The 21459-nt window shown below is 47.2% G+C and overlaps 1 protein-coding gene across 1 annotated transcript in view; it reads right to left on the bottom strand.

Moving 5' to 3' along the window:
* The window catches only part of VAV2 (vav guanine nucleotide exchange factor 2), a 122374-nt gene that overhangs the window by 45192 nt on the left and 55723 nt on the right, over positions 1-21459 (bottom strand). Inside the window, exon 3 of the mRNA XM_058853623.1 lies at positions 1549-1607. Within this exon, the coding sequence (XP_058709606.1) occupies positions 1549-1607 (59 nt within the window). The remainder of the gene's footprint in view (positions 1-1548; positions 1608-21459) is intronic.

Genomic DNA, 21459 nt, shown 5'->3' with positions numbered 1-21459 from the left:
AGAAGCAAAGGCTCACTGAGCTCTCTGCTATTCCTGTGTAATTACGGTGCCAAAGGCTTCCAAGATAAAGGATTTTAGTGGGAACTGTAAATGCCAGTTGTAAAATGAATGAGAGAAAGCCACACACCCACAAGAATAGCAAAGCCTCCCTTGTCTCTGGATCTCAGCTATGCCCAGCCCTCAACACAACCAACAGGGGCTCAACCAAAGCATTCCCAGGGGATGGCAGCTCCTTCATCCTCTGAGCTGGATCCAGGACCTCCCTCCCTGCCTTGGGAAAGGCTTTGCCAGGGGTGACACCCTGGGACCCTCCCAGTGATGCCCCAGGACTCAAACCCAGCCCTCAGCAAGGCCCTGCAATTTGTGCACATGAATCCCCCGCTGCTCCTGGCCTCCAAACTCCTTGGATGTTCTTTTCCCTTAAAACAAAAATCACTGCAGGTTCCTCCAGGACTCAGGGCTATTACCAAAACAAACAGTCCCTAACTTACAACAAATCTTTCCTCCTCAAACCCTCGCCCCCTGCATCTCCCCCCAGCCCTGCTGGGATCTGGCAGATTCGTGTTTAACAGATGGGAAGGCTCCGAGCTGGTTTTACACGTGAAAAGCTGTTCCCCTCCAGCAATCTCAGTGCAGACAAGGCAGGGAAAATATGTTCCAAGAGTGGGAGTGGTGGCAGGGGGTGCTGGGGATGGGTGGCAGGGCTGGGAGTGGGGCAGGGACCTCATCCAGCCTGAAACTCTTCATCCTGGCTGTGCCACAGATCCCCACCCAGAACAGCAGCAAGACACGTGCTGTGGAGAAAATCAGATGTGTTCTGTAGTTGGGGGGTGAAAACTCACACATTTCCCTCCCAAAAAAACAAGGAAAAGGTAATTTAGGCTGCAAGCTCATCCCTGTTACAGCTGTGGTCCTAATGAGATGTTCCCAGATTAATAATCCAAATGCACTCTAACAAGGAAAGCAATTGCAAAGCGATTTTGCAGGGAGCTGAACAAAGAGCAGGATAACAGCTCTGCTTAATAGGGGCTGTCTGCTGCTTTTAATTCCATCCCCAGTGCTCCCTCAGCTAACAGAGGGGGAGCAGGCAGCACACCTTGGGTGCCAGGGCACTCCTCCCACCCTCACCAAGGATGTGCCTGTGACAAAGCCAGGGGGACATTTCCCAGCTGACAAGGGCAGAAAGGTCCCTGGGCTCCCCTGCACAGGGACAGTGGGGACAGTGGGGACAGTGGGGTGATGCCACAGCTCCTGGGCACTGCTGACTTGCCTGGGATCCCTCATGAAGCTGAGCAAAACCTCCAGCTAGAGACACCAAAACTCACCCTGCTGCCCTTCCTGGCACAAACAGCGTACACAGCTCCCTGTATTTTCACTATTTCATCTGAAATTATTCCCAAGGAGCTGTAAGGACTCTCCCTACATCCCAAAGACACCCCTGGTGTCTGTTTAACCCTGTCATGGGCAGCTTCTAATGAATCTGATGTGATTAAATACAAGGAACATGGAGAGATGTTATTTCAAAGCATCGTATTGAAAGGATCTTACCTAATTCCTTTGGTTTGAGCAATACTGTGGAAGGAGAGCCTGGATACTGCAGAGATCACCTGGAAATGAGAGAAAAAGATGTTGGTGTGCTTACTGATGACACAGGAAGGTTTGGTGGGAGCCCAAGGATCCCCAGCCTGGTGCTTGGAGCTGAACCCCACTGGAATGGATGTGCTCAATCCCCCCTCAGTGTCACAATGTCACCACCAGGGCTGGGAGGACACTGCCAGTGCAAACCCTGCTGCAGGTTCCACCACTGAGCACAAAAGACATTTAACCCTCAGCTATAAAGATATTATTGAACAGCTTCATCTGAGGAAACGCCATCCCCACACTCATTTAGTGAGACCTGCCCTGACAGGTTTTATGCAACACTAAGAAGCACTGAGAAAACCCTCTTCATTTGTATTTTATTACAAAAGGATTACAACTCCTTTTGTGTCTCTCCTCACACAAAATGATCTTATTGAGGCAAACTTGCCAAGACTGAACGACTCTGACTTCTTGCAATTCAATAAAGATGCATCATCAGTTTGTCAGAGGTGAGTGCAGACCATCGCCCTTTTCTGCCAGAAAACAGCCAGGAGTGATTCAACACCAAAATATTCTCATCAGCATTGCAATCAGAAGCAATAAAACCACCAGGTTTTTCAGAAAAACTCCCATTTTTTGATGGAAGTTTTAATTGCTAAGGGGAATTTCCAGTGAAGAGGAACAAAGAATGGGTTTGGGTATCTTGTAGATTTAAACTGTGTTTTACTCTTGTTCACATTCACCATTTCAAAGCTGGAGATATTAAAACAAACCTCTTATTTTTGGACTGGTTTCCAATCTGCTGGGGTGGGACATGGATAAAGGGTGGGCTCCAGGTGGACAAACCCAACCCTCTGGGGGTTGATGCTGCTTGGAGCTGCCAGAGGGACCCCTCAGATCCCTTTATTCAGGAATTTTACTTTGGGATGCTCCCCTGGTTTGCTGAGCCACCTCCACACCACCCAGCCAGGGACCACATCCCTGTTTTCTCCTGGGATGAACTCAGAGCCTCTCTGCCTCCCACATTTTTATCCCAGGACATCAGTGAGAGCCTCATCTCAGTCCATCCTTTTCCTCCACACATTTGCAACCTTCATCCCTCCCACTTTTCATCTGCCATGAATTCCAGCCTGGCTGTCAGCTGCTGCTGCCCCACATGTGGAGCCAAAGCCAGGGCAGCAACCAAAAACCTGCCAGGGTTCAGTGTTCAGTGGGTGATTTCCACATGGAGAACAGGGAACAGAACACCCCTGAAAGGCTCCAGGGCTCATCACGGCACAAAACAGCACCACTGGTACCTGTGACACCAGCTCAGACAGGGCACAGAGACTGGAGACTCCACTGGCACCCCCAGACCTGCTCCAGGGGACTTAAAATAGTGCCAGGGAAGTCCTAGGCTGACTGAATCTCTTCCATGCTCTATTCTTAGCCTTCTGAAATAAAAATCCAGTTTATGAATCAGACAGTTCCACTGTGGGGTTTGACTTCCAGGGAAATTTAAGAGGAAAGCTCCTGGTTCCCCTCACCAAGAAGGTTCCCTCTGTCCTTTGCTGCACAGCCCCGAGCTCTGCACATGCTGGCACATCAAAGCCTGGGCACTGCTTCCAGTGAGGAGCCAGCACAGGCAGGATCCCAAATCCACCCTCAGGTGAGAAAGCCAAACCACCCAGCCTGAGGGGTCAGGCACAAAAAGCCTCCCTGACACAGCTCCAGAGGGTTGAACAGCGACTGTCCCAATATCAGGGAATATTTTTCCCAATAACTCCTGCTAAGAGCAAGACAAGCCAAGTGCAAGGCCAGCTCCTCACAGCCAGGGAAGAGCTTAAGCATGTATTTGAAGGGAAGTAATCCTCTCAATTTCAACAGGATTAAACAACATTCTTAAAAGTAAATCACCCCTTAAGTGTTTGCTAAACCGTGTCTCATTTTCCCCTGTAAAATTTGGAGGCAAACCCAGGCCTGACTTGTGGCTCTGGGGTTGGGTCAGGATCTGTTCCACACCCACACGGCAGCACGAGGGTCCCTGATCCCAGCTGAGGCTTTTCCCTGCTTCTGGAATACCAGGACAGAGCAAAACAACTAAAACAGATATTCCTGAACACTTCAGGGATGGGGCAGCCACAGCTTCTCTGGGCACCTCGTGCCAGGGCCTCCCCACCCTCACAGCCAAGAATTCCTTCCCAATATCCCAATATCTAACCCAAATCTCTTTCAGTTTAAAGCCATTTCCCCTTGTCCTGCCACTCCATCCCTTGCCAAAAGTCACCCTCCAAGTCATTAGAAGATGTTTGGAAAACTATTCTCTTATCTCTGCATTTTTCTTCCAGGAGATGTAGGGCTATGGGTTTTAACAACAGGGGCTTATGCAGATTATTGCTATTATTATTACCTCTTCACCCATTCCTCAATGCAATTTCCTCCCTGGAAACTGCATTCAGCACACAAAATTACCATAAAAGCTATATATAACATCCCACTGACAATAAGATGGCAGGAATATAAATAGGAATATAAAGGTACCAAAGGCAGGTGAGGCACAGACACTTTTCTCTAGCAGTGACCTGCCAAAGGCTTGGTGGGTAAATTCCTGGTGGTTTTGCCATGACAAGTGAGGGATGCCCTTCACATTCCTGAAATTCCAGTGTGCCTTGTATTTATGGGGGTTGAATCCAACCACCCAGCTGATCACTGACTGACCAGAGAGATCATTGCTGCAAAACAGCAGCACCACAAAGTGAGGCACGAGGGCCCTGCATGTGATTTCAGGTTGAAAAAGGCACAGAGTTCTGCACTTCATGGGAAAAAAGAAAGAAAGTAAAAGTAAAATAAAATAATTAAGACTCAAAGTGGGTTTCTCACACTCACTGGTCAATTTGGGAAAAAAAAAACAAAGTGGGTAAAGAAATGGGATTTTTGAAAAGAATAAAAAAAAAACCACAATAGCCACACCACTTCCATGAAAAATTCACCACTTTTCTTCCTTACTTACAACACTTTCTTTTAGGAATTACGGATTTTAAAATAAACCAAAGCCAAATAGAAAATAAATTACTATGCTCACTGCTCTTCTACTTCCTACAGCATTGTTTATGCCTGATGGTATCTCTGAGCATCTAGAAAACTCTAAAATAAACTTTTTTTTTATTTGAAAAAACAAACTGACCCAGCTGGGCTGGAGAACACTTTGTAGAGGAGGAACTTTCCAGCTCTGGGCACTCCAGGAGTGACCCTGGGAGCGGGAATGAGCTGAGGGCTCATAGCCAGCACTGAGCGTTTCCACGACAAACAGATGTGCTTGGAAGCAAATCAGGAGGTCTGTCCAACACTGATAACTCTGGGCAGAGACCCCTCTGTGCCACCTCTGCCCATCCCATGGCAGAGGGGTTTTCACAGCCTGGAATTACAGGGAGTCGTTTTCTGCTTTGCCCCTAAACTCACAAAGGGCAAAACAAATCCTCAGGCCAAACATCCCCAGCCTCAGGCAGAAACTTGACCCCAAAATCAGAGACAAACTGATGGTATCTCTGAGCAACCAGAAAAACTCCCAAATAAACTCTCTCAGGTTTGAAAAAACAAACCAGCTGGGCTGGGGGAACACTTGGCATGGGAGGAACGCAGAGATATCATTTCCGAGCTGGATAACAGCATCCCACAACCAAAACACTGATGGGAACAGTCCCAGGGACAGGAATGCTCAAAGAAAAGCAATCCTCAGAGCAAGGAGGATTTGATCCAGCTGCCTCCTGCCTGAGGTGCTGGAGAATCCTGAATTTTCTCCTGCTGGTGCACGTGGCTGGGCAGCTCCTGTTTGCTCTTCTCCCTGCACACCTGGGCACTTCCCAGCAGCTTCACCCCCCTGGGCTGGGCATCACCTGCTGCTTGCAAAACAAGGTCTCACCAGCAGCTCCCAGCCTCCCCTCTCTCTGTTTGCATATCCCTGTCCCAAACCAACATGGTTTGGACCTTGGCTGGACCAGCCCTGGAAAACCAGAAGAGTGTGAGGGGAACACAAACCACAACCTGCTTGCTCTGGATCAGTCATTTGAGCTCTTGCCTGGGGCATCAACTTGCAAGGGCCCTTTTCCCTGGACACAGAGCAGCCAGAACTGCTGCTGCTTCAGCATCCCAGGAATGTGCTGAGGAATTCCTTAAATCTCCCTCTCCTGCTACAAGCTGGTACCAGAGAAGAGCATCAGCCCTGCTTGGGCAGGAGGAAATCAGACAACGTGCAATGTTTTCCTGGGATGCCAAGGGTGGGCACAGCCCCATGAAAGGATCTATCAGATGGATTTTCCTACACCCACCCTCTCAAGCCTCTCACATCCACCCAGCTGCCCGCTGAGGATGAGGCTGTCCAGTAATAATTGGTTTGGACAGCAGGTTTGAGCTTTCCCAGTGCCTGCCTGGATGATTTCCTCAGTGGCTCCACTTCGCCTGCCCAGGGATGCCACACTTCTCCCAGTGCCACTCATGCTGTTTGCTGGCATCCAGCTTCTGGAGAGCTGCCAGCTGAGCAGATTTGGGCTGATACACATTTGATAAGGATTTCAAATCAAAGCCAGGGAAGTTTTCCTGTGATGGTGTGTCCGGGCTTCTGTCCCTGTATTTCACTGCAAGGGCCACGCAACAGATGGGCAAGAGTGGGTATGGCAAAGCCTCTTCCCTCCTCCAACAGACACCAGGGATCCTTCACTGGCACTTCCATTTGCTTTATTGCTGGTCCCAGAGCTCTGGCAGCTCCTCCTCTTCCCCAGCCCCACAGGGTGGTGAAGCCCATTTGCTGTAAAGTGCTGCTTTAAGCCACACAGTGTGTTTGAACAGGCTTCTAAAAACAACATTATTAAACCCTCACTATTTTGCATTAAACTCCATGATTTGGCCACATTACATGCTGGGGGTGCAAATATTAAATCACTGGGAAAAGCCACTGCTGATTTCCAGTGGGAACAGCACTCGTGTAGGATTTTAACAGGTTTATTTTGGGCTCTTTGGGGCTGGCATCATGTCTGAAATCATGAAGCCTTTCAAGAATGAGCAGTCACTGCAAAACCATCACTGTTCCCTTACAAGCAGCAGAAAAGAACAATTCAGGTGGATTTATGGCTACTGCTAGAAAATCTCTGCACTCTGTCACACCATCATAAGTTATCCAGATGCACACAGCCCATCTCCCATATTTAACACACCAATTTGTCTTTTCCCATCACAGAAGAGCTGAGGAAGGAAGGGAACACTGTCACACATCTTTGGCGTGCCTAAACCCCGATGTCTGAGTGTCCAGAGGTGTCTGTGCTCCTCTGTCCCCACCCCACAGCAAACAGGGGCAGGGCAGATCCCTCACTTTCCTGTGACACAGGGAGGATCCAAAGGCAACAAGAGAAGAGGCAAAGCAGCACCGAGAGCCACAACCCAGCCCAGCCTTGGCTCCCTGTGCTTCCCACAGCTCCCAAAAGCAGGAATTAATGCCCTGAAACTCCAGTGCCTGCTTGATGCTGCCGAGTTCCTCTAATACAACAGCAATAAAGAGCTGTTCTGCTCCTTAATGGGCTCTCTCCTCTGCCACGGCTGCTGAGCTGCTGCCTCGTTCAGTACTTTTATTATCTCTATGTGATAGCAGGGACTGGAGCGAGGAGCTGGCTTCCATGGGACTTTGAAAGCCTCAGGGGGGAAACCCAGCGGTTTTTCAAGTGAGCCAGCACCAAAGCTAAGGGATGAGCTGGGAAAGAACCTCCAGCTGAACACAGAGATTGATTTGATGGCCCTGGTGAGCTCAGCCCTTGGGAGAGCTCAGCAGCACCCATGGGTGCTGAAGTGTTCAGGGCACTGGGAGAGAGGGTTGAGAGGGACACATGTCACCCTGAGAATCAGGCCTTCAATATTGTTTTTTCTACAAGTTCTAGCCACTTTCCCAGCAAAGAAACTATAAACATAGGTGTTTATACATTCCATTAAAGATAGGCCTTTTGATGTTTTGGAAAGGTGTTAACCTGACTATCCAATCCCTGGTTGTGGTCAGAAACCTATAAATACTGAAAGAATAAATAAAGAACACTCTTTCTTTCACCACACCTCAAACTGTGTCTGTGTGGCTCATTTTGTGTCCAGCAGTGACAGGACACACTCAGCAAAGCCTGGGAAGCACAAGTCAGACGAGCTTTCCCTTTGCTCAGAGCAATAATGAAATCTATTTGGGCAGAAGGAGCCAGCAGGGAGAAGAAACTGGTAAGAGCTCCACTTTTATTGCAGCTGGGATTTCAGCATTCTCCCAGTGGATTCCCAGAGACAAGGAGGATTCCCAGAAAGGCCTGAGCACTGCAAGTCTGATCTGAGGGCTGGCTGCTTCCCTCCAGATTAAAGATATTACAAAATTGCCTCTTAAGAAAAAAAAATCCAGCGTGTAACTGGAGGGGAATCGTTTGCATGGCTTTGTGATGGTTGCAAAAGGAGAGTGTCCTTTGGGAAAGGAGGGTTATGAGGTTGGGGACTGGGCTTTTCCCCCCAACCCTGGCAAATTACAGGGGGGAAAACCACAAACAAAGCGGCTCCAGCAGGAGCTTGGCTCAGGTGAGCACAGCCAGGGTGGCTGTGACAGCTCCATCAGCACCAGGCAAAGCTCCACACCCCACTACAGCCCCTCTGCTCTGTCCAGCTCCTTCCCTCTGCCCCTAATTAGCCATTCCCTAATGAAGCTGGAAGGATGCCGAGCTCTGAGCAGCAGAAGAGGGAGCTGGAGCATGGGAAGGTGTGAAACGTGGGAGGACGTGGGCGCTGACGGCTCCGACCTCACCGAGTCCCTGCTGAAAGCCACCAAGCTGTGCTGGGCACTTGGCCCGGAAAGAGGGGCAGGAAGGGAGGAAAAAGGCAAAAAAAAAAAATCCCTAAAAGCACTAATTAGCTTGAAATGCTGGTAAATAGGCTTACACAGGCGGTCTGCAAAGCTCTGAGCATGGACCAAGCTGCCACAGAGACACCTCATACCCATGCTGGGACACCAGCAGGATCATTCCAGCAGCTCAGGGCAGAACTCATTGTACCTCCGAGCTTCCAGGTGGTCCAAATCTGGGCCATCATGCTCTGGATGGATCTCTGCAGGCTTTGGAGAGCCTAGGAAAGGCTCAGAGCTCAAACTATGCTAAGCAGGGTGGTTATAATTATCATATCTGTGCTTTTCATGGAGGTAACAACCAGAAGTATTCACGGGAAAGGGTCTTGAAGAGAACTCCTGGCCCCACAGCACTGATTCAAAAGGAGAGGATGGCCAGACAACCCCAGAAATGGCTCCAATATTTGTCTTACACCACAGGGAACACCAAGACAGGCTAAACTTTGTCCAGTAACCAGCTGCTCCTGCTAAACCTTTGAATTCAGTCAGATTTAATTAAGTTTGCTCCCCAAATTGTGGGTCAGCTGCTCCACAACCCCATCCCTTCCCTGTGCTAAAGGGCTCCAGGTCCTCCTGTGACCCCAGCCCATAACTCAGGGTGCCTGAAGTCAGGACTTCAGCAAAACCCTCACCTTGTGACTCAAAAACAGCCACCCTTATAAACTATTCCAGGGAAAAGCCCCTGTTAGAGGCAGCTCCTTAGGGATTATTTACACCCTGAGTAAAAACCTGCTCAGGCAGAGCAGGGAAAAGGAGAAGCTCCCGTTAGTTCCTGGTGGTAGAAGGTGAGACAGGAGCGTGGCTCTGCTCTCAGCTGTCACCTGAGCTATCCTCATACCTGAAACTCTGCACTGGACTGGCACAGCTCACCCAGAAAAGCTGGGGCTGCCCCGTCCCTGGAATTGTTGAAGGAGGCTTGGAGCACCCTGGACCAGTGGAAGGTGTCCCTGCCCATGGCAAGGGTGAGACAAGATGGGTTTTAATGTCCTTTCCAAACCATTTTTTGGTTTAATCACTCCATGACCAGACTCAATATTAAAAAGCTGCCACCTCAGCCAGCACACCCCATCATCAGCTCTACCTTGACGTATTCCAAGTGAATTCCAGCCAAGGGGAATTTCCAAGGGCTCCTTGCACACTGCAAGGAGAGGCTCTCCTGCAAAAACATCCTCCCCTCCTCCCCCAGTATTGATTTGATTTGTCGAAACAGATGGAAAAAACAGCTAGTCAGATGCAAAACATGGATATCCAAACCTGCTTCCAAGAAACTGGCTTTAATCTGTATTAAGTTTAATCCCTTTCGATCAAGGCCTGGGATGTAAGCAGAAAATATTAGAGATTTTCACATACCTTTGGGTTCCCATTTCTGCTTGGCTCCGAAAGGGAGCTGGGAGATGAGAGCAAAACATATGGAGCACCAAAAAAGAAAAAGTGGTTTAGGAACATTTTGCATGTGCAAGAGAAATTGGAAGCATCCATATGAAACCAATCCACTTGCACAAAGAGTAATTTACCTATTGGAGAGAGAGAGAGAGAGCTTAAAATTCTCCTTGCCTGATTTCCTTCATCATTATCCCAGGTGCTAAAGGAAAAAAAATGCAGCCATATATAAAAACAACACAAGGGAAAGGGTTTAAAAGCTTTTTTTCCCCTGCATTTTGCAGAGCCCCCAGTTTCTGGCAGGGCCACAGCCTCCAGCACAGGTTTCTCCAGAGAAGTTGAAATCTTTTCCAGTCCCAGAGCAGCAGCACTGATGGGAGATGCCCTGGCCAGGAGCAGAGCCCATCTGCAGATGGACAGACCAAGGACAGGTTTGTCCCTCCCTGCCACAGCCAGGGGTTTGGTTTTGGAGTCACCATCCCACTGAATGGAAATATCCCACTTCAAGGGAGGCACCTGCAGCTCCACACTTCAGAGCTGCCCTGGTCCAAGCCCTGAAGGCAGAGGAAGCTTTTCCATTGATTCCTCAGGCTTTGAGCCCTGGATTCATCCTGAAGCTCTACTTAACTCCCCCCATCCTACCTGCAAAGCATCAGCTCTGCCCCAAGGAGCCTCAGGGAAGCAAAGTCCCTCCTAAAGCCCTTCTGCAGCAGCAGCTTAACCATCACAAGCTGTTTGAGACCAGCTGTGTTTTACAAATCAGGAGAAAAACTCGTTTAAGCTCAAAGAAATTCCTGTAATTCCAACGTACACAAAAGAGGCAGGAAGCAAACAGGAGTTTTTCAAGTGCACTGTAAAAGGCAGCTTTTAGAATTTGCCTGGGATTTGCTACTTTGATTTGCTCAAAACCTGGAACCGCTGTGTTTGCAGGGATGGGAGACCTTTCCCATTGAAGTTTCTTTCCCTGCAGCTACACAGAGTCAGGGCTTGCAGCAGGAATCCCACTTGGCTCCACAGATGGAGGGGCTGCTCCAAGCTTCCTGAACAGGCACAGACGCACCTGGATGAAACATTTCACTTTCACAGCTTGAAGTTTAAAAGAAAAAAAGGAGGGAAAAAGGCCCAGAGGAGAAGGATGGTGCAGAAGAACTCGATGTGCTCGTGAGCTCTGGGAACACACAACAGGAGAGGGCTGGAGCTCCCCTCTGCCTGCACTCCCTTCCCACCTCAAAACACAGTGACATTGAGCAGCAACACTCAGCAAGAACAGCAGGAAGAGAAGCACAGGGAAGCAGGATGGAGTTGATTTCCTTAGACCTGATCCTCTCCCAGACTCCAGGGAGGAGAAGCACCTTGTATACTTGTGGGGTTTATTATCATTACAAACAGAATTCCCCCAAAGCCAGCCAGGTCTGAGCTGCCTCCTTGCCCCACATCAGCACTAACATGCCCCTTAAATATCCATTTTTCATGCACTGGGGACACTTGAACACACCAAAATCACCACAAACACATCACCAGGGGCTGGTCCAGCACCCTCAAAACTGCTCTTCAAACTGAGACATCTCTTGGTGCTACTGAGCTCCAGCTTCACCCTGGATTGTTTGCAAGTACAAGGTCCTGGTTTCATGAGTAACTAAAAAACTTTGATAAGATCACCCTGAGCATCCTTCACCAGTTCAGGTGTGGGGCACAAGGAAGCAAACTTCTCCCTTCTAAACCCAGGAAACTTAAGTTCAGATTATGACTTAAATTCTCATCCCTTCCTCCCGAGCTGGAAGAGGCTCCCAAATCCCACAAAAGCCACATTCAGACATGTAATCAATCAGGGAATCATTTACCATCTCCTGTACCATTCTGTGAATGTCTGCAAGCATCCAGCAAATCTGGAAAATAACTGACATGAACTTCAGCCCTCCAGTATTGCCAATTTAGCTGCTATAATTGTCCCTTCCAAAGTTTCTCAAAGGAAAGGAGTGATGCAGGCTGCCACTCATGGAGGCAGGAGAACATTCCCACTGCTCCCTCCTCCTGTCCAGAGGGTCTGGAAGATTTCATATCAGAAACAAATGCCCAATTTATCCAGCTTATTGATGTAAAGCCATCACAGGAATTCACTGCTCTTCACTCAGAAAAATAACCCATTCAAAGCTGCAGAATGCTGTAGTTGAACCTTTAGCTGTAGTAAGGAGAAATTCCTCATATATTTTCACCAGACTGTTTCCATCCACTGATTTTCCCTGTCTTGAGAACCTAAACCAGAGGGATGTGCTGAGATTCTGCTGCTGGCCTGACCCTTCCATCAGTGTTACCCAGCTGGACACCTCAGTCACTTCCTGCCAATCCAAAAGTGTCACCTCTGGGTTTCCTGGGAAACAACTGCATTAAATTCCCAATTCCTAGAAAAACAGGCAGCCAGCAGGAGCTAAACCAGCATGTTCAGAAGACTGAGGGTAGGGAGGAGCAGCTCAGAGCAGAGAGAAGAAACTCCCAGCTTTTTAGGCAAGGTCAGGTCACCTTTTTCTGTGAGTTTGCATCATTTTGAAGGGAAAAAAAAAACCCTACAATTGTTTAAATTCTTATTCTGCAAGAAGAGCCACAACCAGGGGCCAGTGTTGAATATCAGAGCTCCTGATTTGTGTGCTTTATCCTTCCTCAGTGCACAATTCCTGCCCAGTTTTCCAAGAACTGTTTCAAAAGGAGGAGAATCTGGCAAAGGACAGCTCTACCAGGCAAACAAACACTACCCACAAGCTTTTCTCTTTGCAATTATTCCATGTTTGACACAAATGAAGCCCCTCAAGACTGTGCAGTGCAGCAGCAGAGCCAAGACATCCATGTGCAAGGATGCTGCTCCTCCTCTTCCCTGCCATTCCTGAAGGAGATAAAATGATTAGGTTTTATTTTATTACAGATTCTGCTTTGCTGGTGAAATACCTCCCAGAAATAAATGTTGTTTCAGAAATAAGAAAAGGGTTTTCCATCAATCATATCCTGAGCACAGAAACAACCCTCGCTTCCTCTCTGATTCAGTTCTCAAAATAGAAAGCCCTGAATTTCCCCAATCCATGATTAACTAGAAGCAAGAGGTTTCCAGACAAAACTCGCTGTCTGGAGCAGCCTCCTACCCCTGGGCAGGCAAATTCCTGGCCTGGGCTTTCCAAAGAGAATGGCACATCAGACAGAGACCTCTGACACTGGCACATTTTTTCTGTTTGTTAATCCTATGACATCAATTAATGCATTTCCACCTGCAGGAAGGCAGGAGCCTGGGGCAGAGAGAGCAGAACCCACAAGGCATTTTCCAGAGATACTCAGAAACCACCTCCCTTCCTCTCATCCTGTGGCAGAGGATAAATATACCCTCAAAGTGCTTTGATTTGACTGAGGATGTTAAATTTAGTCGCTTCTCTGTCTCTGCAGACAGCACATTTACTGCTCCAGGGATGACTGAAACATCACTCCCAGCACACTGCAAAGAGGCCCAGAAAAGAACTACACTGAAAAAACATCCAAAATATTGGCTCCCCTGACAGGGTGTCACAGCTCACACATGACAGGGTGGAAAGGGAATCTGGATGGATTTCCACGGTCACTACTGCACACAGGGAAAGACAAGATGATCTAAGGGTCCCTTCAGGCCTAACAAATCCATACAGCTGTTAAAAAAAAAAGGAAAAAATATCATAGATTAGATCTTGTCTGTCTCCAAGAAAAAGAAGGAGTCAGGCATGATGTTTTCTGTCAGTGATTTAAGGTGAAAACAGCTTTGTGAAGGATGCTCAGGCAGACTCCCCAGCTGGATCCTTCAGCGTGAGCTGAGCTCTGCTCAGGACCTGCAGTGAGCCAGGATGGTTTAAAAGAGCAGGGAAAGCAAAGTGGCAGCTGGAGAGCCCCATCCTCAGTGGGGAGGGGAGGGAAGCAGCACATGGAAGGTGTTTGCATCCCAAGGGAACACGGTCCCCATGCTCCTGGTGGTGTGCCTGCATCCCCCAGCTCGGTGTGCAGCGTCACAGCAGCTCCCAAAGTGTCACCAGCTGTTTATCAGCCGCTAAAAATGCGTTTAAAAATTAATAGGAACAGATTGAGCACGTCTGGAACACACAGAGAGCAGAAGCTTTGAGGAATTCCAACACGTGACTCTCGAATTGAGTGGGCTGGGAAGCGCCAGCCTTGGTACAGGAGAGAAAATGGCAAAAATACACTCACACCTCATCACACAGAGCAAGGGAAACGTGGCTGGAACCACCTCGTGCTCCTTCTCCCAGCCCTTTAACCAGACTTTGGAGACAAAGAACAGCTGGGCCCTGCACTGTGGTCAACATGGGGCTGTAGGGGGAGGGAAAAAGTGGGATTTATCCATGTTTTAATACAGGATCCCATCACCACACCCCCCTGATGGTTCTAAGGGCTCAGGTTTGAACACACAAGGTTGATAAAGGTCATCAAGATGGATGAGAGTCCTTGACAACGCCCTGTGCAGGAGGGAATGAGGGTCCCAGCAGCCACAAAGGGAAAAACAGTTAAAAAAGGAGCAGGAATTGCTGGTGCCAGCAGGGCAGAGTTATCAATAAATGTCAACACCCAAAACTGCATCCCAAAGGCCAGCGATGCAAACTGTGAGGATGAGATCAGAGAAATAACTGCTGTCACCTCAGGTATGAGCAGCTCAGCCCCAGAGGGTCAGGGAAAATTCCCTGGAGCTCTTGTCCAGAACAAAGAGATTTTGTAATCAAACAGGTAAAACTGGTTTCTGTCCTATGGAACTCCTGGAAATGCCTGACAAGTATTTACTTGTGGGAACAGGAAACTGGGATTTGTTCTTAACTGGCTCTCTTGGCGTTTTCTAACTGCCAGAAGAGCACAATAAAGTTACTGACTTCACAACCAGCAGGTATTTTACACAGGGCATTTTACAAAGCATAAAATCCCCAAAATCCCCAAAATCCCGTGTCTGGATGAGCCCCTGCTCAGGTGCCCCCTGTGGGGCATGAAAATCCACACTCAAATAACCTCGTGTGTTTAATGGCAGCAATGTCTGGAATTCCCAGAGGAGAAGCTCAGCCTGGTGTAAATCTCAAAACTGAGGAGTGGGACAGAGAAAAGAAAAAGCGCTTTCTGTTCTGATCAATACTGAGGAGCATTTTTTTTCTGTCCACTTAAAAAAGGTCAATGTTTCCTGTATGTCCACAAATAATCAAAATATTTTCCAATTTTGGATCCAAACAAAGCTGAAAAAAGTTCCTGAAAATTGAGTTTTAATGACTTTTCCCCCCATCTGCTATTAAGGCTGCTTTTTGTTCAAAACATCTTTTTTTTTTTTCATGCCATATTTTGGCCAGATGTAGGTGATGTGCTTGGACTGCAGAAAAGAGCATTTGATAGCATTACCAAGAGATAACCAGCTCAGCCCAAGCCTTGCAGAAGAAAAAAACCCTTTTATTTCAACTCCTCACCAGTGTCATCTCATCAGCCCGCAGAGCAAACCAGTCTGCAGGGATGGATCTGAAAGGTTTGAATAATTCCCCATCAAAATCAACTCTACTCGGATGAGATTTGCACCAAAGCATCAAGACAGTACGAGACAGGCTGTGAAAGAGGGAAAATATATTCTTGTCAAAATGACATCCCCCTCAGGAGTACAATCCCCACAAAAGCGTTTGCCCGCGCGCATTGTGTCGGGTTTCAGATCCTGCGCTTCTGAAACGCATTACTCCGGGTACTTGAATAATTATGTTTGACTTATTTAACAATTTAACATTCACATGCTCGGCTTTACATCTGGAGAAATAAAAATCACATGTTTGAGGGGCTAAAAGGGGGGGAAAGAAAGAGATGGTTTGACAATGTATGGATATTTATGCGGAAATTACATCCGTGAGGAGAACCTTCAGCTGAGTAAATTCCCTCCCCCTTTGCTGGCTGGAAATGGGATTTGGAGTGGTGGGACTGGTCAGTGAGGAGCTGCAGTCATGGATTTGGGGAACTGGGTGCAAAGAGGAGGAGCAGCTTCTCCAGATCGGAATTCCGTGTTCCCACCACTCATCCAACCCCACTTCCAGTCACACCTCAAAGGAAAAGCCACCCCAGGTGTGGTGTGTGCTGCCCTGCAAAGTGAGCGGGGATCTGGGCTCTTCTGTGTTCAGAGGCACCCTGAGAGTCACACCAGAGCCAAATTTCCTCTCCCAGCAGCAGCATCCTGGACAGGGGAACACATGGTCTCCAACAGGGAAAAAAAAGACCCTCCAAAATGTCCAATCCACACCAAACCAGTGAATTTACACAGGACCCCCTCCCATGGTTTGCTCATGGAGCCTTTTCCTGACCAGACTGCCCAGTCCTGGGCCTCCAGATCCCACTGGGATCCAGCAGCAGCCCAGGGAGCCAGGATATGAGAGGGGGGAGTCAAGAGAGAGAGAAAGACAGAACTGTCATCACTGCAGCATCCAGGGAAAACCCAGGGGAATGTCCCTGCTGGTTATCACAGCAGGAATACTGAGGCAGCCCTCTGCTAACAGAGGTTCCACTGATGTATTTTTCATCAAGCTCTTTATTCTGCTGCAGACGGGGACTGTTATCAGCAATAAATGTTTGCAGGGTAGGAGGTGGTGGCGCTGATATCTGTAAAGCTCTGGATAACAGCTGATGAGCCCTGTACCAAAATAATTCAGTGTTTATTAAGACCTCCATTAAAAAACACAATCCCAGCTTGCTGCCTCTCACCCTTGTTCTTCACACCTGAACACCAGTGGGAGTTGGTTTGAGCCAGAGTTCTCCCAGTTGCCCCCAGTATGGGCAGCCTCTCCTCCAGGCCTGGCAGCAGCACGTGCTGTGCACTGCATTCTGCTCCTATAAAACACTATAAAACACTATAAAACACTTTTCATCTCCTCATCCCAGCCCCAGCCAGGGGTCACAGCTCCAGCAGAAAAAGCTTCCATGGTGGATGAGCAGGAACACATCTGAAGCAATCAGACACACACAGAGCTGGGAATGTTTCTGTGGGTCTGTTGAGTGTGCTCAGTGATGTCCTCACCCCCTCCTGGCCCTGCAGCTGCTTCCCCGCAGATCCCCCGGGATGTTCTGATAGGAATTTCCCTCAGGGACTGTGTGCTGCCTGCTGGGGGTGATGGCATTGTCACCTCCCCTCCAGTCACTCCAGTAGAGCTACTGGGAGCAACCTCCCTGCCCCCTTGTCAAGCCAATTGCTTCATGACATAAATGATGTAAAGCAATTAAACATCCAGCCCCTCTCTTGCTCCTGACAGTGTTTCCTGCAGCTTTTGCACTGACAGAGGCTCCCAGATGGGCTCCAGGGCATGGGCAGGTCCCAGCTCTGCTCTGGATCTTTGTGAGAAGGGCTCTCAAGTGCCCTTGGCCCTTTCCCTGCCTTTGGTTTGCTCCTTTCCACACAAGGACCTTCTTCTGCCCTTCCTAAGAAACCAGAGCACCTTTTCTGGGAGAGATGAAGGTGCCAAAACACAAACCCAGGGGCTCTCACCTCACCCCACACCCTGGCAAGGGGTCCCAGCTGCTGTCACTTGAAGCAGCACGTTTCATCCCAAACACAAATGCTCATCCCACAGCTTAGGAGAGAATTTTAAATGAAATATTAGGAGAGGAAGCCCAGCTGGGCCCATCCATGAATCCCAGAAAGCAAGCTGACATCCTGCTGTTTCCAACAGCATCTCCCAGATGATCCTGGAGATCCCAGTGCTGCTCCCAGCTCTGATGCAGGATTCAGATCTGTGGAAATGCCCATCTCTCCTCTCTGGCTGCTGGCCCTATCAGCACATCTGTGCTCCTGCCTTTGTTTGCCTGGGGCCACATCTGTCCCCAGAGCTGCTCCTGTGCTGTGTGGGGCCATCAGGCTGGAAGTGATACCTCACTGCAGGAAAAACTTCAAATAAATACAATTACAAATAAAGAAATAACACAGTGCAACCTGTTAAGCGAGCAGCTGGGGTGCTCCACGCCTGTTGTCACCGGGATTTTAACTTCAGAGTATTTCCCCACCCGGACACAGATGAGTCACTGGTGAATCTGCATTTGGGATGTAAAATATGGAGCTCTCCACTGCTCCATGTGCCATTCCCCTTCCCAAACCCCCTCTAAAGCTGCGTGACAGCCAGACAACAGAGTGGAAACTATAAGCTTTGATGAGGAAAAACTATGCAGAAAAAAGGCCAGAACTGTATTAAACTATATTAAAAAGCCATCACAGAAAGCATTTCAAACAGCTCCCTGTAAAGCAGCTCAGCTCTCTGGGGCTCTGTTTAACAGACATCCTTTTATTAGAAAAAGTCGCTGAAGATGGCTGTTTAGCACTTCCAATAAAGCAGAGGTGGATGGGGATGGAGGTTTGGTTTTTTTCATTAAGATTACAGAAGGGTTTGGGGCTGAAAGAAAGGGAAAACCTCCAGATCCAGGATTTCGTTTCTGCCCCATTCATTAAAGTACCAAGATCTGAACTGGTCACAGGCTGGGGGGGTTCTCTGACTTGGAGGGTCCAGCAGTCATCCAGGTGGTTTCAGCTGAGGAACAGGCACTTGGATGATGGAAATGAAGAAGGAAATGCCAAAAAAATAAAGGGTGATGAAAAGAGAGGCTCTGCAGCCAGCCCAGCATCTCCCCTGCCCCACACAGCCCTCTGGCACAGCTGGACACAGCTGGCACGTGGGGTGAAGAGCACGGCATCTTTCATCCCAAAAACCCTCTAACCAGAATGCAAGAGCCTGGCAGAAGCCTCCAGCTACACCATTGTGCAGAAAAAAATCTGCTTTTTGAGCTCCACAGCCAGCCAAGGGCAGGAATTACAGCACACGAGGAAGGAACATCTTCCTTGGGAGAGCCAAGCAGGGCAGGGGTGGTCCTGAGCTCTCAGCAAGTGGTGGCTGATGCTCTTCATCCCCCAAGAGCTGCCAGTAAAAATCTTTTCCTCATCCTCCCTGCCAAACCTCTGGTCTGCTCCAATTTTCTCACTGTGATGTGCTATTAATGTTCATTATCATCAAGATCTCGCAGTGCCAGCGAGATTGGGTTTGTTTTCCACCCAGGCTTGTGCTTCCCACATCTCAAATCCCAGCACAGCAAAAAGAGGGGGAGAATGCCTGGAAAACAATGTGAAAAATATCTAAAGGGTTAGGGAATAATCTTGGAAAGACCATGGGATGTCCAGGCCCTGAGTAAGGCGACACCAACTTCCACCCCAGTTTTGCATTAGAAATTAAAAAAATGATGCAAAATTGCCTTTGATATCAGAGAAAGATGACCAGGGAGGCCATCTGGCTTTAACCAGATGATGTTTAGCTGATGTTTCCTCCACACACCCCTGTCTCCAGGGCAGACCTCAGATTTGTTGCATTATCTAAGCTCAAACATAGCAAAAACAGGCTGGAGATTTTAATACCAATCCCACTGCCCGGCTTTTCCCACTTTGAGTATGAAGAGAATGAGAGTTGAGACATGTAAAAAATAGCACCGTTAAAAATAACATTAAAAATGTTCCAATTTGGGCCCTCAGGCCTGCAGAGAAAGATGTTTCATTATCCAAGTCTCAGAAATTAATTATGCTTTAATCATTTTTTCACTAAAAAAAGCAAATCTTCTTGGCTTGCTTTGCTCTTGGAGGGGAACCTGAGCCAAGCTCCACTCCTCCTTGTTCATCTCACCCAGGATCCAACTCCAGGGCTCACTGGAGCATCTGGGATTATCTCCTGGAGCAGCCCCCCAGGATCTGCACCCTTCCATGTCCCACACATGATGACAATTAATAAATGACACCATTAATAAGCAGAGCATCAGGACTCCCTGTGTGCAGCCAACAAAGCATCTCCTCTCCTCCTCCAAAACAGGTGAGATACTCCTTTCAGGCAAAATAAAATAAAATAAAATAAAATAAAATAAAATAAAATAAAATAAAATAAAATAAAATAAAATAAAATAAAATAAAATAAAATAAAATAAAATAAAATAAAATAAAATAAAATAATAATTAAAAAAATAAAATAAAATAAAATAAAATAAAAAAATAAAATAAAATAAAATAAAATAAAATAAAATAAAATAAAATAAAATAAAATAAAATAAAATAATAAAATAAAATAAAATAAAATAATAAAATAAAATAATAAAATAAAATAAAATAAAATAAGATAAAATAAGATAAAATAAAATAAAATAAAATAAAATAAAATAAAATAAAATAAAATAAAATAAAATAAAATAAAATAAAATAAAATAAAATAAAATAAAATAAAATAATCAGTTCTAAGGGGATCAGACAAGTTTGGCATCACATGAACAAGTTCAGCATCACCAGCACCAAGCTGCACCCCCTTCCTTTGGCCTCTGCAGGTGTCAGTGGGAGCCCAGCCAGGCTCGGGGTGCGTTTCAGAGCCGCCCTCGCTCCGGCCGGTGCCGAATCCGCTCGCCTGGCACTCCAATCTGGTTTCCATAGAAACAGGTGGATAGCACACAGGAGCTAAATCTTATTTACTGAGTTAAAGAAAAGGGCTGCACAAGCTGTAATTTAGTCCTAGGGGGAAATACGACATTATGAGAAATACAAAGATTTCCACCATGGCAAAGAACGTGGCTTTTCATTGCTGGTTTTTCCTTTAACATCAATTATTGTAATAAGATTAAGATAAATCAATGCACACCCCCTTTAAAAAGTTCCACTGCCCGGATTTCCTAATAGATATTTACACATAATTTTTTATTTAATGCTAGTGGGGTTGGGAATATTATTTCCTCTTCCCTAGCCAGAAATAATCCCAGTAACAAATGAGGAAATCTACATTAAGTAACAGGTTCTACCTTGGCCATAATCATCATTTAAAGGAAATATCATGACCTCAAATCCAACAAGATGCTCTCAAACTGCAAGCTTTCACTTTTTTTCCAACAGATATATTTAGACCAAACCAGAATTTCTGTGACAAACCAATTCTGGACGCGTGAGGGAAATGCTGTTTGTGAAACATTGCATTTTGGGTGCATCCCTTGCTCTCTGCTAAGAAGGAGGGTTCCTTTTGTGCCCCCCAAAACATGCACACACACCAAATCTGTTTTGAATATTAAGATTTATAGGTTGGAGATATCCCTCAAATCACTCTGCCTTGCCCTGCACAAGGGCAGGGTTGGAATATGTATTATTTGGGATTAATAATACATGATTACCATAAATCCAGTCCCAGCTGAGCACGTGCTCTCCAGCAAGGAGCCAGGAAGGTTTCTGGGATCACACCAAGCTGGCTGCAGGGAGCATTTATCTCTTTGCTAATGAAGGGAGTTGCTGCTCCAGCCTGGAAAAGGGGCTGGAAAATCCTAATTAATGAGTGGTATTCAAACCCTACACACATCACTCTCTGTGACAGCCCCAGTCTCATCCCATCAGAGATCCTGGGGCTCAATCCTGGCTGCTGGGATAAATGTATTAATAAATAAATGAAACACTGGCAAACATTTCCTTACTGGGGGTCCTAAGGAGAGGATGTTGAGTAAAGAGGATCTTCAAAATTTGGGGAAGGATTGTGTTTAATCCCCTTTAAATGGGCTCAGCCATCCTGCAAAAGGCACCAATTTTGGAGGACAGCAGAGGTTGCCCCAGG

The sequence above is a fragment of the Poecile atricapillus genome, chromosome 20, assembly GCF_030490865.1.
Source record: "Poecile atricapillus isolate bPoeAtr1 chromosome 20, bPoeAtr1.hap1, whole genome shotgun sequence".
Classification (NCBI taxonomy): domain Eukaryota; kingdom Metazoa; phylum Chordata; class Aves; order Passeriformes; family Paridae; genus Poecile; species Poecile atricapillus.
This window is presented reverse-complemented; position numbering and strand designations above follow the sequence as displayed.